Here is a 24,909-nt window from a genome sequence, read left to right as displayed (position 1 = left end):
CTTAATCTTTTAATTATGATTAACCAGAATCTGCTTGATCGATTAATTTCATAAAACTGCATACAGATTGCAGGGGTCAATGTGGCGTATGGACCCCATCCTCGATGGGTTCGAAAATACTGATAGACACTGCTAAATAAAATTTTCAAACCGATACACCTTACTACTGCATGTCAAATCCATATGCATGGCAATGTTTTTTAACTGTTATTTGTCAGCCGCCACAGAACAGTGATCCAATTCTTTCTCGCGCAACGCGGATAAAACAGAAATAAAAAACAAGAAAACAAATAATAAACGAGTTCGTTATAACAAGTGGCGAACAAATAAATTTTGGAAAAAATTTTTCTCTCTCCGTATAGAATCTCAATTAATCGGTGCAAATGTACCAATCAACGGTTTAATGGTACTCCATATCGCAGCTGAGGCATCGTAACAAATTCACCTGCGCGGGGCTGCGCCGCCAACACTCCCCCTTCACTGTTGAGTTAACTCTTGACCCCGTTCGAGAATTTTGGAAATTCGTTGATCAAAAAAATGGTTTATGACACGGGTTACGGGACACGTCGCCACGAGCCGTCGCCATAGTGGGATAGAATCGCAGATAAAGCAGGAAAATTCGTGTCTCTGTGAATGATATTAGGTTGTTGCACGTGAAATGTGCGATTTTTAACAGTGACATTAAACGAACGTTGTTTCTAAATAAAACGTATTGATCATGATAAGCACCATTATAATTAACATATTCTGTCAACGAATTACGTGCTTTTTGGTTGTAAAATGGTGAAAATTTAATTTTTTGGTCGTTCCCGTTTATGTTTGTCGATCATTTTGGCGTTCATTTACGATCGCGAAGAAAACTGATTGATACATTGCCTTCAGGAAACTCCAACTTGATTATTATTTATTTAACTAATCAGATCAGATATAATATCTTCGAACATTGTATACTACACATTTAATTGGATTTAATGTAAGTTTAATGTAAGTAATCGAGTGTCCATTGTGGACTATCGAAGGAAAAATTTGGCGTACTCGCACTGGGACGAGTTTGTTGCAATTCAGGTAGAAAATTGTTCTTTTCCCTAAAGATCTGCTGGCTACTGATCAGCTACGACTGCACTGTCTCATAGTATTGTCGCGGAGCGTATCTGTCAGATTAGTTGCAGGCTATGGTAAATATGTATAGGCAACGGTGGAATTACTTCACTCGATTGCCCGACCTGGTATCGATATATCTCTACAATAGGAAAGATATTATCGATGCAGCTATCGAATCCGCTTGGTGTACACGTAGCCAATTCTTTAATGGCAATGCGAGCCGAGACAATAACTCACGGTTCAATTCTTATTTGCGTGGCGCAGCAGAAATATAAAATGAAGGGATCGGCGAAAATACAGTGTCTGTAATTGCGAATCATCAGTTGGTGAATGGTAATGTAATAAGTGACGTCGATAAGGAAAGCTAGTTTGGCCCGGATGAAAACCACGGGGAAGGAAATCGTTCGGTCAGCAACGTAAAATTGCTGAGCAGAGGCAAAAGACGGAAAAAGGGCAGAGGGGTATAATGGATATTGGATGAAACGTCCGGGCGCCCAAGGAAAAAAGGAATTAAATCCATTTGCTCGTCACCTTATCGTTAAGTCATAATTGCGAAGCCGACATTCGATCGTTTGTACGCTTTGCCGAGGTAGCATTAAAACGTTGGTTCGGTCCCGATAAAACACAGCCGGGAGAAGAATTACGCGCGGGAAACGTTGATACATATAGCCAGATAAACGAGAGAGGGAGATCAAGTTCAATGGATTTCGAGTAAGCCCCGTAAGGAATATCGAAGGCATCTTATCTCGGACGATATTTGTAACCGACATTCCGATTCCTGCCAATTTACGTTGCACTTTTGAAACCGCCAATCGCAATGACTTCCTATTGACTTCGGATCGTGGCTCGACGCGGTGTTTGCAATCCTAGAACGATCATTCTCATATTATCATAAAGACCATTTTTCTTCTATCTCGATCATCAAAGGACTGCTATTTACACGATTGTACTTTGATTGAGATAGATAAAATATATGAAACCACAGATATTGAAATAAAAATTAATTTTTCATATTATTTCCACCATTCAGTCAGAATTTAAATTGTTATTATGGTTATTATGGTTCCACTTTGTGAATATTTAGAATATTATGTAAGCAGCCCGACAATTTCGCGTCTCTATACTACACCCCAATTAACTGATACACAAGTATTTGGCCGCACTCGACCAAAAGTAGAGCTTTTAGCGATTGCACGGCTGCATCTTTCAAAATGCACAAGGTAAATTTTGGTCAATTTATCCGAATGAACCAGGCTTTGATCACAATTTTACTTTAATAGAACTTTGTTAATATTCTGTATGATATGAGAGCCTTTGATGTTATCGGGAATTCGAAAATGGAAACATGCTACCTATCACAGATCACGTACCGTTATAACATTATTATTTCTTCATTATCGTATTTATTTGCTCAAAGTTTCTTAATTGTCCATAAGTTTCTTAATTGTTTCGTAATAAGTTCAGCTCATGATTAAACATTAATTCTTTCACCCTTTACAGGGGAGTACTTCAAAACGACGTTTTCAAACCTTCTGTCGCCCGAGGAAAATTTAGTAAAACTTGCTTTTTGTAATTTTTTATCTACTATGCAATAACGACAAAAATTAGGACTCGGCTTTTTAAAGGTGAACCTCAAAGGACATAAATCCTTTTTTCAACCTTTAATCACTGATTGAAAATTCTCAATTCTAAATATCTCAGCTGGTCAATCATAACTGAGAAAATGAAAGGTAAAGTTTAGGCTTTTCATCCCCATATTACCCTGAAACGAAGGGGAAGAGATCTGAAATTTTACAGAGTATTGTGTTAGGTAAACAATACCGTTTAGCAGTTTAAAAAAAAAAATGAAAATGACATGTGGCTGATACCCATGCATATCCTGTTGGACCCTTCCGCACCGTGTTTCCAGAATGTCGTGTTCTAAATTAGGGTTGGCTATACATAGTTCCGACTGGGACTAAAGAATCTTTTCGGAGGAGACAGTGTATACGGTCAGCTGATCCCATCCATATATTTGATTAGTGTCGGAGCGAATGAGCGTAATGGGCAAGGTAGTACGCCGGGCAAGCAACCAAGCCCTTCTGTCCGGCACGTAAGGACCAAAGTGCACTCGACGAGGGTCTCGACAAACGTCATAGCTCCCGAACTTACGAGCACACGTGTACGTGTGTACAAGCAAGCATACTCACGTATTTCATTGAAATAGAAAGGGTATTCGCCGGGCACAGAACAGTTGAGCCTCGCTTTCAGGAAGCTCGTCCATCTGTCGCCGAACGCATGAGGTCCGCCCTTGTCGTGCTGGCACACTCTACCGACCCGCGAGTACACCGCCTAAAACACAAATGGGGAACCTCGAACAATTGGCTCCTTCGATTCTTTCCTCTCGCCGCGCCGCACCTCGCCACGCCTCGTCCTGCGTCTTGCTCGCGATCCGCGCTGCCATTGTATTCGCCGCTGCCTTTGCGTTTCATCGTCTCGATGAAGAATAAAGAAAAAAAGGGAAACAGAAACCAACGGGGAACGTCTTGGCGACATGAAAATTTATTCGAGAATAATTTCTTTGAGAAAGGCGAAGAATACGCTGGCCGCGCTCCACCGCCCGGGTATTGAATATTCACAATTTCAGACTGCTATTTTGAGTGCAAACTTTACCTTGCCACAATTCATGAACTCCACGGCCGTCTCCCGGTAGAAGAAGAAGACGTAGTCTTCGTAGGCGAACGAGCTGACGAAATTCGGTCCTGTAATCACACAATTCAATTATTACATTATGGTGAGCAATGGCGGAGGGTTTGAATGAAATGTAAAACGATTATGTGAAATACAGTGGATAACAAAAGTAAGTAACATGTTTAAACAATCATTAAAGGCGGACAGACACCACTTTTGCAGCAACTTTTCAGGATATTTTTGAATTTATCTCAAAAAATAAGGATTCAGCGGAAAATCGAACTATACCACGCGCTAGAGCAGACTTTTATCTTGAGAAATCACCCTTTTGAAGTTTGCTACGTCGACGTTTTTTCCCGAACCAGAAAGCAAAATATCTTCACCCGGCATGAGTTGGCCAATTAAAATTGAGATCGCGCTAGTGGTGAGCGCCACTGACGGCAACTTATTGTTAATGTTGTAACGGCGATGATATTTTGGACAGAATTAAGGGCAGATTCGGAATCAGCGCATAAAACTCTATAAGTACCACCATCACAATGTAATTGTGAAACAAATTTGGTGTTGGACAGTGTTATTAAACGATACTTTAACTTACTTTTGGCACACCACAAATTTTGCATATTTAGTATAGAATGATCAATATCTTGATAAATCTTCAGATCACTGTGATTATCGTGATAAATTTTGTTTTCAACATTACCATTAAATATGTAATCAACTTGTTTATTTTTATAAGTGAATAAATATTACTGTTATCGTGATTTCATTATTGAAAATATGAGTATTAACTTACTTTTGTTATCCACTGTAATTGCATAGCGTCTACGATTCATGGCTAAGTTCATACAATGGTAATTTCACACCAATAAGTCACCTAACGCAATCTGACAATTTTTTTAATTTTTAATAAGCGTTCTAACACAACTTATTCGCATGGAATCACACTTTTTGAAGAAGTTGCTTTTAAGATTGTTTATTTATTGGTAGCTGTAAAATATCTATCCCACGTTTTGTGTGTGCGTCTACACTTTTAAAAAACATGGAAAAGTGTGAAGAGAATCAGTCTGTAAAGTTTTATTTGACAAATTCAGTATTCTATTTTCGAAACGTTAGAAGTCGCAGCATAACGCAGAAATTCGAGTGCGTTGCACGATGAATCGTCGGTAGGATCGTCGCGTGTATATTACCGTCGATCAACAAAAAAAGTGCTCGGCAGATAAGCTCGGAATGGATTACGTAATTTGTGTAAAACCTGCATAACGAATTAGCGATACGATTTATCGACTATAAATAAGAAGGACCAGAGTGGTGAAAAAACGGGGCACGCCCGAGAGAGATACGTAAAATGCGGGGAGTAATTTATGTAAAGCTTCTTACATCGCTTAAACATCATCTATTATATGTGTATAGGAGTCCGGGTATAACAAACACAATACCCTGCGATAACTTTTCACGTGCAACGATGTCGTAAAATTTTATATGGATATGGTACGATGAGGAGATACGGCCATTCGAAAATAGGATGGGGAAATGGCTGAACCGTTCTATTACGCGGCATTTGTTCAACCGTTCCCATTCAAGTGTCGATTAAAATATGATATATTTCAATTACGTGTTCCCGAATTTCACTGGTCCCGCAGAAACGATTCTTTGCTCGTTATTTTGTAACAGTAACCGGATATACATATATACATATAGTGTGTGCTGAAAATATTTTTTTCACAGATTTCGTGCGGTACCCCAATCATTTTTGTAACTGGGTACCCGCAAATGGCACGGTTATGAGTAGACTGCGGATTTTATGCATTTATAACAAAAATTGGTACGTACAATTTAAAGCAGTGGACATATATTAAAAAAATTCAAGAACATCAACGTATTAGTTTCAGTTCGATAAAATAATTAAAACCAGAAAGAAATTTTTATGTAATCTCTGTGTCTTGGAATCGACGTAGACATTTTTTATTTTGCATAAAGATCCGCAGTCTGGTTATGAGAGTGCAAATTTAGGAAATATTGGGTTGGTGCAAAAATAATTGTGGTTTTTATAAAAAATTGATCATTTCTCATCAATTAAATTTCTATAAAAGAAATAAAAAGTTGACGACTGGAAAATTTCCAAAAAATTTCTAGGAGTGCTCTCTGTGATATGTTTCAAACTTTCTAAGTATTGAATACTTATCATTTTTTCTTTCATATTGCTCCAACAATGTATAGGGTTCAATTACCCCCCAGCACACGGTAAACAGTAGAATAGCAGTGTACACAGAGGGAAGGTTAAACTTCAAGAACAGAAACCGCGATTATTTTTGCACCAATTCAACAGTGTAACAAGATCAAGCGTTCAAATCGAGATTGATAATATAATAGATCCATAGTTCACTAATGACTTGGCAAAGTGAATGTGTATTTCCGTATCAAAGATGGTAAAAAGGAAGGAAGACAATAATTGGTGACATCCTAGAAAATAATTCGCTTCTCTCAGGATTAGTTAGCGAACGCCAGTCATGAAGGAGTATATCCGGCGACGTATTAGGAACATTCTGACCGTACGAGTATTCTAATATAATCAGCGTGACTTCCATTACCGTTTAGCTGGTTGAGATCCGAGCGCTCCGTGCGAATCCTGTCCCTGTGAATCAGTGGCTCGCCGCCGGAGAAGTCGGCCACTGTTGCGGCGTATAGCTGTCCCTCTGAAACATGAATAAACGTTCTTGTCAGTTCTTGTCTCATCTCCAACCGTTCTGTCATTAATCTTCGCTCGGAGAATATCGTGTCATTTTTACCGATCGCTCTCATTTATTTTGGGTCCTACAACCGAGGTAAGTAATTACTGCGGTGGCCGTATAAAAATATGATTGTTCCACCTTTGAAATATACAGGCTGGACCACTTTGAATATTCCCGTCATTTGTAATGATACGAAACATTTATATACACAGAACTTGCATGGTACAGAAACGGAAGTATTGCGATGCAAACATTTTTTATACAGGTGAAGCCTTTTCGGAGATTTCACAGTCACCTTGAATTCTTCACGTAGAATGACCTAGCCTTTGAATCGATAGAGTATCTCTGCGTAACCCAGACCAATCAGTAACAACCACATTAAGAACTGAATTATATTAAATGTTTATTTGCAGTTTTCACATGCGCACAAAAATTGTAACTTACAAGGTTCAACTTCATTTTACAGTTTATTTATAATCGTAAGAATTCCAGTAACCCATATGGATTAATTTTTGGATTAAGTTATGGTTCCAACAATATAAAAGACGGATTGCTTGCTCAAAAATCTGGGAAAGATTGGGAATAACAAGTACAAGATTTAAAATGAGTAATATATTCGTGATTTTTGTACGTTTGTAATTATCTCTAGAACTGCTATGAGAGAAAATAAGAAAATTCTGTGTGGTGTGTGCTCATTGAGCTAATATCAGGCTTCTTCATAATTTTTGCGTTAAATAGACGAGTGAATAGACGAAGTAGAGCGGAAACGGATTCCATCGCACCATTAATGCCCCCTGGGTCAAGTTAGAGGCTCGAAACTTGACATGAAACGTTTTTCGTAGCAAATTATTGGTCCATCATCGATTCGATTTGGTTCGAGAACGTTTTTGGCCCTGTTATCCAGTCATACTTTTTAATATGAAATGTTGTTCCACAATGAGTATGTCGAAAGTTTGTTGGAAAGTCAGAATGACCCGGCGTTTAGCGGCCATGACGGCGCAGCAAGAATCATCCATGAAGGGTTAAGCTTTAACCGTAGAATAAGTTCAATAATGATGCATTAAATCAACTTTCTATCCGCATAAAACTTTCAAAAAATTATTTATTGTCGTTTACACATTGAAGTTTGCTAGTTTGTCTAAACCCAAAGAAAGTTGTTCTAAATGCAAATGTCGTATATGTAAAATTCATTCGGAGAATATTTTGCTTTGTCAATTTTGTTTACAAACGTGCTAAGAAATACAATGTTAACGAAAGTAAGTTTAAAACAAAACCATACTATTTCGTTTGCAACGTACAATACAAGATTCCGTAAAAAGGAAGTATGATTTCCAGGAGGCGCTAGGAGTTTACGTAACAACTCCGAGGAGTTGTATGGTTAAACGAGTCGGTTAAGCGATGCGCCGAGAGAAGACAGTAACGAAGACAACGATGTCTTGAGGCAAGATGCTTCTTCGAATTAATTTTCAAGTTTCATCGCGCCATTCGGAAATCGTTCGCGGACCCCGAAACGCAAGAAGGTCCCGCGGAAAGGTGATGCTCGCGGGTAATCATGGTGCATTGACGTTCTTCATGGCGAGGAGGCTTCTCCGTGATGGCATTCGCTCTTTCGCAGCTCGGCACCGTAACCTGGCATTCAGCCGGGGCAATTAGAGAGCACTAAATTTCACCCGGGACACACGAGCAGTGCGTACATGCAGAATCCTTCCATCCCGTTCATTTCGACTGTGCTCGCGGGGCACGCTGGTTATAGACGCGATTGCTGCTTGTCATCAACCGTCCCGTCCCGCCACAAGATTACCGGATGCGTGTTATACTATGCAAATTGTTCCGTAACGTTTCGACACCGTTACGGCTGTTGACAAGTTTTTCCTGTCGGCTGGTGTTGGTGGATCGTTAAACGGTACCTGCTCAAGCACACTACGCCAAGTTTCCTAATTGTCCAGGTGGCGTCGAGCGAGTGGCAACGCAATCGGGAGTGCGACGGGAATAGCCGGCACTGCCCTTATTAACTCAAGATAATTACGAGATCGGAATGACTAGGTTCTTCTTTACTCGAGCTACTAACGCGGCTGAAGTCTAAAGGAACATTTTCCAAATTTTTAGAACTTCATTCAGTCTGCTTTTTAACCCTTTGCACTCGACTCTCATATTTTAGAAACCATTGAAAATATAAGCCAAAACAATTCGTACGTTATTAAATTTCTTTGGATTTAACCCTTTGCAGTCGGAGCTATTTTAAGATACTCGAAGCTAGAATAATTCCATTGTATATCCCATACAATACTTAAATTGTAGTAATTGATTAGTAGACTGCGGATGTTTATGCAATTTTCAATTTTAGAGACAAATTTTAGGAAAGTTTTACCAAATAAAATTCTATTTTCATTGGTAATGGCATTTGTAGATCAAAAATAAATCAAAATCGTACTAAATTCTGTCGAGTTTAATACTTCAGCATTTTTTGAACATTTTTAGAAGCCATAAATGCATGAAGATCCACAGTCTATTGATTAGATAACAACATATTTAATAATGTAAACAATATCGTGAATAATGGAAAGTTCAAATTTGGTGCTGGTAAATACCCTTGATTTTATATACACGAAATGAAAAAGCTCATAGATGTATGTATCAAAAGTATTCTGGATCAAATGTCTAGAGTCTGGAGTGAAAATAGCTTTGAGCGGAAAAGGTTCAATGAACCCTTCAGGGATGCCATTCGAACCAGTTTTATTTTTCTATGGATACGTGTTACAGATATTGTGTTGATTGCAATCTGTTGATTTTCGATATTTATTACGGATATCGTTAAATTGTAAAACGTAAAGAGTAATGGGTGAAAGAAATAATTATTCAAATTATTATAATACATAATACATTTTTGACCAACTGTAATAATTTTTTAAAGATCTGTTTGAGTCTCAGTACGATGCACAGACATCGTCGTCTTTTAAATCTCTCGTGTCTTATCTGATTAATGTATGGAACGATGAGAATAGTTCCTTTAACAAGTTTGAATGTGTTTTGGAATTTCTACTCTTTAAGATAATGAACCTTCTGAATACTCGAGAAATTAGCAATTACTCTGATGCACGATTTACTCTGGGAGTCGCTGCAGGTGCATTCTTACAGAGGGTAGGAGACTCGCAGTAAAGTTAACTTCGCTAATGTATCAGGTCAGTCCATAACTTCGTTCGTATTTAAGTCATATGCACGATTCATCACCACATTTGCAATGAAGTCATATGAAGTTATGTCATTGTGAATTCAATCAATCAGTTCTTCATCGACATTTGTAGAGCTATGGACGCAATACTTTTGCTGTACCGGATAAATCGACTCATATCTGCTCCTTTGTCCTATTATACAAATTGTAATTTTATCGTGTATTTATTAGTCATATTTAGTAATGGAAGAATTACATTGGATTAACCTCGATAATTTCTTTTAATTAAATTGTCAAGCGACGATACACGTTCTGATTACTACGTGATCGATAATTGGATAATCAAATCTTTAACTCCAAAAGAAATATAAATCCTTTTGGTGTAACGTGAAATAAAATAAGATGAGTTAGACGAGAGTTAATACTGCAGAGTTTTGTTCAAAATAAAAGCTTTCTACGTCAATTACAAGAAACAGGAGCCAAGTAAAAAGTTCTTCCTTTGTTTCATAATTATAATAAGTTGAAAATAACGATGTCTCTAAATTCGCTTAATCTTTGATAATTACATAAAATCCACGGTCTAGTTATAAGTATTGTTCTTCTTTCACTAACAATGGTCTGTACAGAACTTTTGTGGATGGTGACTAGACAATAAACGTGTAAATTAACCGATGTCGATTAGGTCGCAGGAATGTTTGCAAGCATAATCTACATACATACATAATCTACGTACATTCTGTGACAATATGGATGCAACTACGTCGAAAGAATCAGGCCAGCGAGTCTTTGTGTCGCGAAACTAGATTGACCTTTCACGCGAAAGGCTGCCTACCTCAAAACTAAGTAGCCGATTGGCTTTATTATCGTGTGCGAGCAGATGAAAGTTAGCTGATATAGTGACGGAGTTAATACGGTCATGCTACTGCGATAAAGTATCGATTGTAAATATTATGGGATTCGAAAGTAATTTAATACTTGATACGCATGTAGTAAATGTAAGTTTCCAGTCCAACTCCACCGCCATTAATTGTAATTAAACGGAACGTTGGTACGAATATGTGTAGCGAGGTGATACAGCGGTGGATGAAATATTTAATCGTAAATCGTGGCAATGTAAATCCTAAACATGTTATGAATTATGCGCCACATAAATATTTTCTCTTTATAGTCGACTCGAATTATTGATATCAGGTAATTGATTGTTTAATGTTGAAATAAGTTATAGTTCCGTGAATGGGGAACGCGAGAGAAATAATTTGCACCGGGGGACTGAAATGCAGCGTAGTTCGAAGTTCGGAATTTTGAAGAATCATTTTCAAGAAAGTGCTTTTAATGGGATTTTGTTTTACATTCATACATTTCCTATGAAACTAATTTTCCCTAATGCCGCTCGGAAATTTTAAGTTTCAGGCTTCAGTACGGGTTGCTGCACATTTCAACTTTCTGCTCTCTGCAACCTTCCCATTTATACTTCATGCCATTTCCTTCCTCGAAGTATGATTTCTTATTCACACGGAAGCATTTCTCAGCTACAGTCGAAACGAATATAGCTTGTTGGGCCACGAAAATATTTGCCTGAATTTTCTCGGATCTAAATGAAAAACGTTGGAAAAATTACACCTGCCAATTATTCGTACGATTTAATGGAAAGGAAATCTCGTAGGAGAAAGGCACAAATTTTGAGTCCGGTAAAGTAAAGAGCAGCCACATTTTGCATTATATGTATTAAGACGAGAATGTGTGTAACTCTCTATTCAAAATTTGCAGGTATGGTTATAGCTAGATTACAGATTTTATGCATCTATGATAAAAATGAGTAGATGTAATTTAAAAAACAGTAAAAATATAAGAAAAATTCAAGAATACTGTTATATTACTTTCGGCCTAACAAACATATTAAGAAAGAAAATAAGTTTCTATTTCACTCCAGTTTGTTACAATTTGGTTAAAAAAAAGTGTTCGTTTTGCATAAAGATCCCCTGTCTACTGATAAAGGTATGAATTTTGTTTTTGGTCAAATTGACTACTGCACGGGTCGCTTTGTAAACAAATTATAATAATATAATCGTTTATACTCAAAAAATAGAAAATTGCTTTAAGAAAAATGTGAATTGCTTTTGGCAGAACGTTTTAATTTTAAGCATAACATAGCCTAATACGATTTGTACTAGATTACAATTAATAATACCTGCTTTTATAAACAAAGACGGTACTTTTGATGAATCAACTTCGAACTAGAAGGTATCTGATAAAGTTGCCGCTCAAATTCGAAAACTATCACGAAACTGTGCACAGGTAATCCATATATTTATTTATTATTTATTCATATATTGATCAGTAGACTGCGGATCTTTATGCATTTATAGCAAAATTGACTAAATGAAATTCAAAATTGTTGGAAAATTTGACAAATTGAAGATGTCAATAGGAAGAAATAACATTCAATTTAGTTTCCTTGCAATCGACGTAGAAAATGTTTATGTTGCACAAAGATCCGCAGTCTATTGATCAGATACATTGAACTAAAACCATGCATGTAGAAGGTTTTCGTCAAGCATTAAATTTTCTGTGTTCTTATATGTAGAGGACAATCAGTGCGCTCAACATGTGAGGAGCGGTCGCATGGTAAAATTGATTAGAGGGTCGTGTAGGCACGACGCATTCCGGCGGGAGGCTCTTGGGTGAATAGGAAGACGCGGAAAAGAAGTCTCGAATTTCCAGCTTCCGGAAATAAAGGAATGGCCGCAGTTCGACAAGGGCTGGTAGAGGCATCCGAAAGCGACCGGTATGAAGCCGTTCACCAACAAAATCCGTCCCCGGCGTGCTCACGTAGAAGACCAATTTTCCTGGCGTTTCACAGGGAACCGCGTCTGCGGATGCCCGCACGGAATCCGTGGTTTTCGTGCCCGTGTACACGTACGTACTGCGAACTGTCCTTGTGTACGGAGTGGCGTTTGCAGAGAGACTACATTTTCCCTGATACTCCCGCGAACGAAGATCCTCGAAGACCGTGCTCTCTTCCTCGCGGGGCTTCCATATTTCACGTTCAAAAAGCACGATGGGATTTGAGGCTGGCCAACGTATGCGCGCGATAAGTGTATATAGTAGCCCGGTGGTCATATATAACCGGGCAAAGTAGACGTTAGACTTAGGGGATGAACGTGCTCGTTGCGGGCTACAAATCTACGGTGAGCCCTGCAACGCCGAAGCCTGCAAATACTGTACACTGTCGTTCTAGTAATACCCAACGACTGAAGGAAGCTTCCTACTACGTGCCGGGACCTTTGCGACCGTATTATTACTGCGATCTGTGACAACTGTCGCGACCAAATCAACAGATCATTCTTTCCTGTTACAGATGTCAACGAATTAGACCCGGCTCACCCCTAACATACGGCTCATGCTTGCTACAGGGTCATCGAAGGAAATCCGGATGTTTCCAGTGTTGTTTGCCCCATATTGCCGCTGGTTCAAGGCAAACGCTCTAGTTTCAAACAGTGAATCGTATACAGCTTTCTTTCGACACTATCCTCTCTTCTTCTTTTCAACTTGTTCGCTCAATGCCAGAATGAGAGGGTATGTATATTCTCTCATTTTCCAACGAAAAACATCGCTACTCGACCGACCACTTTATAGTCTGTCGGACAGCTTTATAGGATCCATAAACTCTCGGCAGACGCGAGAACAATGTCAAGCCGAATAGATACCCTCATCCGCGATACGTCGAAAGCCGTCCCGAGCTATCGTCTTCTATCGAAAGAAAAAACCGTATTTCACAATCGTGAAATGAACTTAAAGTTCGTAAGAATTCAAAGGTCGGTATGCTTTCGCGATGCTCTAATTGTGCAAGTTCGAGGTTGAAGTTATACAGCGTTCTAGAATGTTCAGACGCTCGCAACACATCTTCTGTCAATGCTTAAGCAACGGAGAAATCCGACACTCTACGTATTCAAATAAGCGAGTTAATAAATCCAGTTATACGAACGGAGAATCGATAGCGAAGGAAAGAGTTAGTGGACTTATATTATCCAAACGATCCAGTTATCCAAATCGTCTTGTACCCCGAACGGTTTGGATGAATGGAGTCCCAACATATTAGCATTTGACGGATATTATTACGGCTTAGGTGCCGAAAGAAATGGGCAAATGTTCCGAAAGAATCGGATATCCATTACTAACCCATGCGTATTTCATGACTAGACCGCGGATCTTTATGCAAAATAAAATTTTTCTCCATCGACCGGAACAAGCAAATCCTAAAGAGAAATGTATTTCTTCTTTCGACAGCTTCAGTGAATTGAAAATATAATGCTGGAGTATTCACAAATTCTTCTAAAAATACACGCGCATATTTATTTTACAAAATACAGTGTAGGTGAAAGGAAAGTCAACCATAATCGACAGAATGTGTGTGTGAGAGAGAGAGAGAGAGAGAGAGAGAGAGAGAGAGAGAATTCCAATCGTATTCTGAAGGGCGAATAAAAAGGAAAACTTTCAAAGGTGCTCGAAACTTATGGAACGACAAGATCTGGGTCTCCATTGGAGTTCGACGACCTCACGGTTGCTATTCCATAGTTAATGTTAATACAGGTAATCAGCAGAGAAATTTCGTCGGTCGAGGACCAATGAAACGCGGAGAATCGACAGTTCGCTAACAAACGCGACCAGCATCTGGTTACGTGCTGCGCGTATACGTAATTTGCGTTACTATTATTAGAGCCGTACGTGGACATTGCACTTGGACTCGTTACCGAGCTCCGCGTTGATTCAGCTTTGTTAACGTCTAACGACTAAGGTCCGCTTTATTCCACTGTATAAATTTTACACCCGAGTATTAACCCCCGTGTTACCATAATAACGCGTCGTATGACTTACGGTGATAAATGTACTCCGCTTTATTGTTTTTCACCTTACACACAAACGGCGAGACCCAGACAAATTGCAACGGTAGACGAGACTTATTCCATAGTTTACGAGAAATGTATTTTTATTCTCTCGTTTACGACGCCACCGGAAAAGTAACGTCGAACAGCGATATCTCGAGTGCACATTCGATCGCACAGGGATCAACGAATCGATCAAACACGTTACAACCACCGAACCCATCAGCCTTCCGTTTCACGTAACGTTAAGAAAATATTCGAGAACTGTTACGAATATTATGCACACAGTTTTAAAAGTAACGCTTCCTAAATTGACACGTTCACTGCTACGTCGGTATATGCGAGTCACATAATCTCTTATCTTTAAAGATTAATTTTGTTCATCATTCAGCTGGTTGAAACGAACTTTGTTGGAATTTGTAAGATTTAAAAGGGTCTAGGGTGTAATCCTTGCGATAAGCTTGAACTCGGTTGTAGATTAGAGGAATTGACTCGAATTGAGGGGAACACGTTACCCTCTCTCTGCCAGTACCGGATTAGTCACGTGAAATATACCGTCGTGGAAGGGGAAGGTAGAATAGGGACGCAATAATCGGCATGATAATGTAATTTGCCAGTTATTATTCTATAAACTCAAATGTTTTCGTGCTAACTAGCAGCTCGCGAAATTGATGATGCTATATGAAATTATTTATTGTATGAATTATTTATTCGCTGGAATATTTGCACACAATTATACGAAATAACGTGCACGAAATAAATAACTTCGATCTTCCAGAACAGCATGAAAATCTCGGTTATTAATCAAATGATCAAAAACGATTAAATACATTAAAAATTACGTATGTACAATAAGAAACATTTATTCGGAAACGACGTCAAATTAAAAAGATTCTATCGAAAGTGCAATCTAAACATTTATTACGTGCATATATGTATAGATACACGAGGGTTTCTGCTATGCTGATGGTGCACGCTGAATGCAAACATGCATATGTTGATCGTCGGCAAAGAGTTAAATGTGTTTCTAAACTAACTTCTGTATACCGAGGTATACATTACAATGTACTACGTTCCCGTATAACTTCTATCCACTCAAGTAAAGCTACGAATTCGATTTGTAAAATCAGTTCGTGTTTCCTTTAAACCAAAATATCGCTTTCTACAACTGTGTTTCATCCATTTTCAAATTACGTTATGTGTACAACAAACATCTTCGAATATACCATTCAAAAGATTTTATACTTTCTACTGTCTCAAAATTACTGTTCTTTTTCCTCTGACCTTTTTCCTATGATGACCTGATCTACCCTTTCCTACGTTAGCTGAAATACCCTTACATGGCGGTACCTACTTACGTATTAATTGTATGCACAGTTTTTTAGTAACCACCTAGTGACTTTATTCAAGTTACAACTTTAGTAAGCATCCAGAGAAAAAATATATAAAAAAAAGCTTTTTAAAAACCACGTTTACATTAAAATGCACTAAAAAGGAGAAAATAATTTTTTCAAACATTAGTGGCTATAAATAAAAGCGTGGAGCGCTAAACTATATTGACGTAATCTTCGTGGGCGCTCCACGCTGTTATTTATAGTGACTAATGTCTAAAAAATTTATTTCCTTCTTTTCAGTGCATTTTAATATAAGCGTGGTTTTTAAAAAGTTTTTTTTTTATATTTCTTTATTTTCTACTTTTTAGTCTTTTTTAACCCTCATCCGTCACTTATTTCACGAACTGAATCTGTCCCTTGGTGTCAAATTGACACAGTGATAAAAACATCCATAAAATAACAAGGTAAACAATTATTTTTCGATGTTTTTTTATTCAAATTGATAAGTTAATATTAACATCTTTGGTTTTTCGGTTATGGGTTCTTCGTTAAAAAAATAAAAGTCACCAAGCTTCGACCAAACTTATACCTACAAATAACAGAACAATGTAACTTATTTCGGGAAAACTGTGTCAAATTGACACGAGGGACGGATGTGGGTTAAATGGAACGCAAGATATAGTAATACTGGTACGAAATAGTAAGATATAGAAACGCAAGATATGGAAATAAGCGAGATAGAATGAGGGGATGACTCCGAGAGACGACGTCCCTTGATGGAGTCCGAAATTGTCCGAAATGGAACCGAATGAACGGAACACCACACTGACTGAGCTACTTCGGTGTGGAGTGGGGATAAGTCGGAGTGGGAACATGTAGTAGAGTAGGGAGCGCTGGTGCGCGGAGTGGGGATCGCTGAACGCGATGACATACTACCGAGTGTGATGCGACGAGGTGTGACGGTTAATATTCAAATCTTTCTTTCTCCTGAACGCACAGTTTATTTTAAACCTTGTTTTTTAATATTGCGTTGTCATCCAGTTCTGAGCTATGTTTGAAGTTTCAAGTCTGTAGCACATCGGTAAGTGGTTTCAAATTCGATTACAAGATTTGACGCATACAACAACAACAACGGCAACTCGGCAAGCTAATATAAGCGTGGTAAAACAGAGTTCTAGTAATTAACGGCAGTGTTCTTTCTGCATCTGGATTGGTTTCGAATGGCTGGGAAGATAGAGTGAAAAAGATTGAGTGCGAGCTATAGAAAGCTTATTTAATAAGAGAAGCACCCCAGTCTAAGAGATGATGGGGCTAGAATTCGACCACTAACAAGTGGGCAAAAAAAAATATGGGCACCACTGTAATATTGAAAGGACTCTTCCCGCTGGTTCACTTTCATCAAAGTAGAGATGTTTCCCTGACTGGTCGGGCAGTCTTATTGTCAATGGCGCGAGTGTGTCACTCGAGATAAAAATTCGCAGAGAAAGGGAAGTCCCCCTTGCTTGTCCTCTTTGCTGATTGTCTCGGGTTTCGTGAAACTAGCTTTTGTTAAAAAAATTGCTAAAGGGTCCGAGTACAACTTTAACTTTAAGCTGTGTAGAAATTCCGCTGTATTTGGCCAACGGCTATAAGATAATTTGATCTTATTGCTTTTCGAATTGCCGCCACGGGATGCGATGACATCAAATTGGAAACGCATGATCTATGCTTGAACTCGTAATACCTAAGACAAGGACTCCTATCCATTCGTCACTGGTATGCACATTGGATGACAGTATTATGCGTATTATACGTGTCGCGACTATTCATGATCTCGGAAGAGACGTCGGTGTAGTTGTTGGTTAGAGGAAATTGCAATTATGCCGAATATTAGGCAGATCCGACGCCATGTCACCGCGCATACTGAGTTCACTGGACCTCTACGATATGACTCTGATTGTTTCTAAAAGGCTAGAATATTGAACGAGCAAATTGAGAAATGAAAATCCAAATCGCGATGTCCCCGTTATAATTGCATCGAAATGCTTTTCAATTTTTTAGAGTTTAAAGGTTTCTTCCTGTCTCGGAACACATATCCATGTACATAATGTGTCAGGAGTGATTTATTAACCTGGGATTTTTCATGTTATACCACTGTGATTTAATAGCTACATACAGTGACTCCCACTAATATTCGGACACTCTTAAAAACACCATAACTTTCTTAATATTGGAATATACGACTTGAAATTTTTAGAAAAGTTAGAACAATTGGTTTGCTACAGAACGTGACAAAAATTTTTGAAAAAAAACTGCTAGTTGTCGGAATTGCAGAGAATATACAAAAAGTTGTATTTTTCAACTTCTTTATGTGGGCTTATATGGAAAATTTAGAAAACACGTTTCGTAGATCTGTATCAATTAAACATATTCTGAAAATTTTATCAAAATCGGTCGACGTTGTAATGAGCTACAAACGTTTAAAGATGGTAAAAATTGCAGTTTCTCACGATTTTCTGCCTCCAACTGCAGTAATTATAAGGATTCTTACATCTTTCAATGCCTGTCGTTTTTTTCCCCGCATCAACCGATTTCTATGAAACTTTCGCAGTGCGTATAATTGATACAGATCTACAAAACGTACTTTTTAAAATTTCAATATAGGCCCAATAAATATATGATAGTATAAAAAAGTTGTAAAATGCAACTTTTAGTATTTTCTCTACAATTCCGACCAAATGCAATTTTTGAAAAAATTTCTTTTCACATCCTGTAGTAAACTAGTTGCTTTAGCGTCCTAAAAAAGTTCAAATCGCATAGTTCAATATTAAAAAGGTTATGGTGTTTATAAGAGTGTCCGAATATTAATGGGAGTCACTGTATATCTTAAGATTGGACCAAACGACCAACTGCAATGTTTTTAAAAAATTCTTTTACGTCAGCTGGGAAACTAATCCTTCTAACATTCCGAAATTGAACGATTAATTGAGGAAACTTCAATTGCTGCAATATTGACTATCAATTTACAGTTCTTTTTTGTTTAAGAATGACACCTATTTAGAAAATATCAATAAAACAGAGTTGTTCGAAAAATTCGATTAATTGAATTTAATCTACTGTTTTACTAAATAAAGATGTTGATAATGACTAGACTGCAAGAAGTCGAAACCACATAAACATTTATTCCTTCTCTTAAGAATTTTATTAATTTACAAATTCTCCATTCTCCTGATATCTTAATTATTTTGTGTTGTACTTACTCATTTTCGTCACAAATTCATAAAGTATGCAGTCTAGTAATGTATCTAGCAGTAAATAGTGGCATTAAATAAGAATAATTGTGGCGAAACGGTTAATATCTGAAAGTTGAAAATTTGCCATGGAAAGGAAAAATGTAAATGTAAAATACAGTAAATCCGTTTTATATTTCATTGGTCGCGACTGGGCGGATTGTGTCACGAGAGAAGAGCAGGTGGTGAAGTTTTAAAATTTTCTAAATGGAGTGTGTTAAAATCTGGCAGAATTTAATACGAAGTGTGCCGAGAATGTGGAGTAAGAAGGTTTAGCCTGGAATGATACTGTTACAGGGCCGGTAACTTTAGTCTAACAAGACTTGCAAGTCTAATTGAATAGGAATTAGGCTCTTATTAAGGATAAGCATGAAATTTTTATTGGGAGGGAAAAGGAGCAGAATTGGTGAACAAGTTTAGCAGAAACGTGTGAAGACGTGGGAATAGGTGCCAGGACTTTGAAACTTCAATACTATTGCATTTTACGTCTTTCTCTCAGCATGTGTGTGTAATTCAATTTATATTCACTTTGCTTGAATCCAACATTCAAAATGTGTAATCTTTAAATTTCTTAATCAATATTCTATTCGATAGAGCGTCAATTATCTGAACCAGTAAATGAGAGATCTCGAAGAGACAGTCTTCGATGGTTCAAAAACATTAACGTTTATTCAACAAATAAGTTTTGTTAAATATGTGGTTTTTTATTATTTAAGATTCTGAGATAAGATGATGTTTCTTACATATGTTGGCATAAAACCGTAAATGAACATAAAATTATTAAATTTCATATATAGTTGGGAGAAAAATTAATTATGTATATTTTAGTTTGTATGCATATATGAATATACATATCATATGTAATATTTTATAATAACTATGTTATTTTGTTACAATTTGCTATCCAATATCATATTTTTATTTAATTTTCCAAATTACGTATAATTCGAATGGCGTGTTATGCTAATTATTGAAATATATACCCACATGAACGTATAAAAGTAGAAATGTTCGTCCATGCCGCTGCAAATAGTGTGCAATATTATTCCCCAACCCGACGAAAATTCAGAATTCTAATGATAATCCACGACCGTAAATAAATTATACGCACCGGAGAATGTTTTCATATTTCTGAAGGTGGAAAAGCTATGAATCGGTATTGCATTAAGTAGGTAGTATAATTACATGAAATCTGCCATGCGGATGTGTGTGGGTTTTAATAATGTCCAAGTACAGTGATCACCGTACAAAATTTTCCGAGAAATTTTGACGGAGATAAGCTCGACCTGTTGCTCAACGTTTGTTCGTCTACCTACACTCTACACGACGATAACGACATTACTGCAGAGAGATTCGCGAATACCACCAAGATTATGATTAAAAGCGACCACAATTAGTTAATTAGGTACAAAATGATCTTCTAATAAATATCTAATAATGGATACGGCCAATCACAAAATCTACATGCTTTCACCAGTGTTTAGATATTACGAAAAGAGAAGCAGAGATCTTGAATATTTTATAAATATTGTTTCATTTACTCGTTAGTATTAGACAGAAGAAAATATATTTTTGTACTTTTGTTTACAAGCAAATATAACTAAAGGAAGGCATCTACATGCAATAAAATAACAATTCATTCCTACAGTAATAATAATCACAAGAATAGACTTTTTCAATTTTAATATACCTCTCCTAGATGTACAGTAAAGTTGTTTTCCGGTAAACAAATGTAAGAAACACTGTCTTTAAACTTTAACTAATAAGTAGTGGATCTCTTCATGCGAAATAGAATTTTCCAAGTCAACTGTAAGAAACAGTAATGCAGTAAAAAGTTTTCTTTTAATAATTCTAATGAGTCGAAAATGGTGTAACAATATTCTTGAATTTTTCTAATATCTTTAGAGTTTTGAATTTGTCCCATTCATTATTGGCAGGAATGCATAAAACCCACGAATAAGCTAATTTGATATCCATAACAAGATTTTTATTTTTTGTTAAATATTTGAAACTTACTAGATGTATAAGGCTGCTTTTTTCCTTGCGTAACCAGAAATTTTCCTTTTCTCCTATAAATTTTTGCCTTCTCCTACGTTATCCAGTAGATTTGGACGACAAGATCCAATTCTGAAACTTGGATTTCTCGCATCTTCTCATCCAAATCTACTGGATAATACAGGAAAAAGGAAAGAGTTTATAGGAGAAAGGCAAAAATTTCTGTTTACGCAAGGGGAAAAGTTTACCCAATTGTCTTCCTTTGAACTCGCTTCAGCTACACAATGGCGACCTCGGATGGTATGCTTTGTTGTCATCTGAATTTTACCAGAAGAGGAGCGGATACAACAATTTCGCGCGGCCGCGTAAAACCGCATAATTTTCCGCGTTCGTAACAGGATTCGTTATAAAATTAGCAGTTTTCGAGGAGACGCGACGTAGTAAAAAGTAAGCTGTTGTGGTTGCCAGTGGCGATAAATCCGTGCCTATGAAATATGGATAACCAATCTCGGGCGAGAGGCGTGGTTAGATTTTATACTTGCGGCTGGGGGTTACATCGTTACGGCGGAACGTTGATCGCGTCGACTATGATAATGCCTTTTTATACCTTGCTTCTTATGGCAAGAGCTTTTGATGTCAACTGATCGTGCGAAATATTAGCCCGCAATAAGTTTTATCACAGTGCTGTTAATTTTATTATGCTGTACACGTGGAAGACAATTTTTTTATCATTTTCTTCTCAATTCGACAAATAATTCTTTCACTTTCAATGTTATTTGTTTTATCTAAATCTTCATAACTGAAGAGTTAGAATTTTAAGAAAACAAACTTAATTTACATTAAGATAAAGAAATTAAGTTTATATTCGTGTGGTCTGTTTTTCAATTTGTTTTTGTTTATAGTCAATATACATATATGAGGTATGTGATAATGAGGAGTTGATACTGGTGACAGAGTTGATGATGATCAATCGATAGTTGAGTAAAACTTTTGTATACATACATATCTAATTGTTCACTTTTTTCAGGTTTTAAATTAATTTTATTCGATCTAGAATTCATGCGGCATATTCTGATTATTTCGGCAACATTTTGTATTATTCAAACATTACTAACCACATATAGTAATGGTTACATTTACTGCGTTGCTGGTATAACAAGACCATTAGCGCTTTTACCTTGATATAAATATTAAAATTAATTGAAATGGATATTTATTGCAAACGTGTGTAAATCGCGATCCCGAATAAAATGAATCGGTCATGAATTAATGTATATTATTACTAGACAGCGGATTTTATGCATTTATAACAAAACTGAGAAGCTGCAATTTAGAATTGCAATCAAATTAGAAGAATTTCAATATACTGTTATATTATTTTCAACCTATTAAACATATTAAGAGAAAAAATAAATTTCTATTGCACTTCAGGTTGTTGCAATTCGGGTAGAAAATTTTTATTTTGCATAAAGATCCGCTGTGTAAATATTACGTAAGGTGAAATTAGGTTAATTTAAAAATTATGCAATTAACATTTCCAGTACTGTATAAATATCCTTTTCGTTTTCGAAATTTATTTTCGTCCTAAATCTTAAATTTTTATTGTCACATACCTAGAAATGTCAAAATTAGGAAATTCACTCAAGTCATTAAAAAAAGAGAATATATAAATCCTAATAGAATAAATACGTTTTTAGTTGTTCATTTAGAAAAGCAGAAATTAGAATATTTATGAAACAGGAATAGTGGAATGTGTTTGGCGTAATGACCTCGGAGTAAGTTATTTTCCGTTTTCCCATTTAAATTTAAGATGAATAATTTACGTGCGTCGATAATTATCAGATATTAAAGGATAATGTCGACCGCGTGGCACAATGAAAGGTGAACTTAACTTCTTAAATGTATAGGTCGCCTTCGCGAGCGAAGACCATGGGAACTAAGTTCGCGAAAGTTGTACGGAAGTTCCTTTATTCCTCGGTCGAGCGAAGTTATTTCGCGTGGCCTCCCGTAAGAGCGGCTAGAGGAGAATTATTTTTTAGTATAATTTGCTAAGTAAGCTATTCCCGTCGGTCTTTGTTACGGAGTACGCCGACATTCGCAAAATGTGAGTTTTCGCTGAATAAGAACCCGCTGATAAAGATGTTTGCGACTATGGCGGGTAATTGCGTGACGTAGGTACCCCCTCGGCGACAACGACGTCTATCTAACTCATAAACTGCCAATTCCACCCGAAAATATTTTTAATATTGTTTTAATTAATATATTTTTTTAGATTAGACCAACGAACAGTTTCGTTACTGCGTAAAACCATGTCTGAACCAAAATAGACGAGAAATGTTAAAATATGGAGGCCAAGACAGAATATGGAGGCCAAGACAGGTTATGGGTCAAAGCTCTTCCTGTGAAAAAATTATTAATCTACACCGCAACGAATAATGTCAAGAAAAAATGTTGCACGGATGTACCGACAAAAGAGCTGACAACCCATTTTTCCTTTTTCCAAAAAATTTCATCGTCCATTTCTTTCTTTCCGTGTTTCTGTTTTGCTACCGTTTTTATTGTTCATAAACAGTGTCGTTGCTTTGGCGTCACGAAAACAGAAAAGTTACAGAACACTGTACGCAGCACAAAAAGAGGAGTGGCTCACTATTTTACAAAAGGATTTTCTGCCTTCGTTCTTTGTTAAAAATATAATAAAAACTAGTTTAAATTATTATTGAAAGAGAGAGATATTACTTGACAATCTTTTCAAATTCTCTTATCTATGTTACACATAGATTAATGTATCAGAACGGTTCAGTTTAATGTTTCAAGTAATTTATCCATGTGTAAACTGTGCCTATAGTGTTCCATAATTTCAGACGGTTTTCATTCACTGTCAGGTCACTTTCATTAAAAGCACTAGTCAAGATGATTTAGTTTGAATAACTGGAATCAGAACAAGAAAGTGCAACCCCACTAATTATGTCATCCGAGTGAACATAAAATAAACTTATTAGATTGAAGGAAGTTTCAACGTGAAGGAGCGAAATTCTATTTTCCAGCAGTAAAGTTTCGAACAAACGAACCGTATGCTATAATTTCGTCGTGCTCCTTATTAAGGATATAAACCTATAAAATGAAATGCGAAATAGTTAACGTAGCGACGACAACTTTTTAATGGGACAGCAGTCTAAGAGACGAACTGTGCACTAATCAACGTATATCTAATAAACAGGTAGGCAAATAGACTGAAGCATACAACGTTTACTTTATACAGTATATACCTCGGGTCAGGTTAATTTAAATGTTCTTATACGTAAAAAGTAACGAAAAAAAAGATATTTTCACATTGCTACCATTTAAGAGAACAGTTTTCCCCGCACAAAAATGTTTGATATAATTGCTTCGTATAATTATGTGGTATACGTGACATAAAAAAAATTCAAATTGCAAAATCACGAAACAGTTAACTCTTACCTCAATGACTACAATAAATCTTATTGGGACGCAGCATATGTTAATAGAAATGTTATTAGTGTGATTTACCATAAATTATCCTACTTCAATGTACTGATCGTCCATCAGGAGATGGCAGTGAGAAACTTGAAGGGACCATGTAATATCCTTACTCCGCGCTACAGATCTTCTCCTATTGGCCGAATCGCTTGACGTCATCCGTAATTGGCCGAATTCTATGTTGACCGTTCCCGCCAGAACCTAAGCGTTAGAGTAGGGTCAACAGCCTGGCGTCAAGATCACTGCCATCTCCTGATG

At 37.0% G+C, this 24,909-nt stretch overlaps 1 protein-coding gene across 3 annotated transcripts in view; it reads right to left on the bottom strand.

The window, feature by feature from the left end:
* LOC143219076 (semaphorin-1A) overlaps positions 1 to 24,909 on the bottom strand; it is a 649,895-nt gene that overhangs the window by 43,020 nt on the left and 581,966 nt on the right. For all 3 annotated transcript variants that reach the window (XM_076444869.1, XM_076444871.1, XM_076444870.1), the window contains 3 exons: positions 6,363 to 6,467; positions 3,754 to 3,842; positions 3,291 to 3,432 (listed from right to left, as the gene is read on the bottom strand). In XM_076444869.1, the coding sequence (XP_076300984.1) occupies positions 3,291 to 3,432; positions 3,754 to 3,842; positions 6,363 to 6,467 (336 nt within the window). The remainder of the gene's footprint in view (positions 1 to 3,290; positions 3,433 to 3,753; positions 3,843 to 6,362; positions 6,468 to 24,909) is intronic.

This window comes from Lasioglossum baleicum, unplaced genomic scaffold (genome assembly GCF_051020765.1).
Source record: "Lasioglossum baleicum unplaced genomic scaffold, iyLasBale1 scaffold0021, whole genome shotgun sequence".
NCBI classification, from domain to species: Eukaryota; Metazoa; Arthropoda; class Insecta; order Hymenoptera; family Halictidae; genus Lasioglossum; species Lasioglossum baleicum.
The sequence above is the reverse complement of the archived record's forward strand: the minus strand, read 5'-3'. Positions and strand labels throughout refer to the sequence as shown.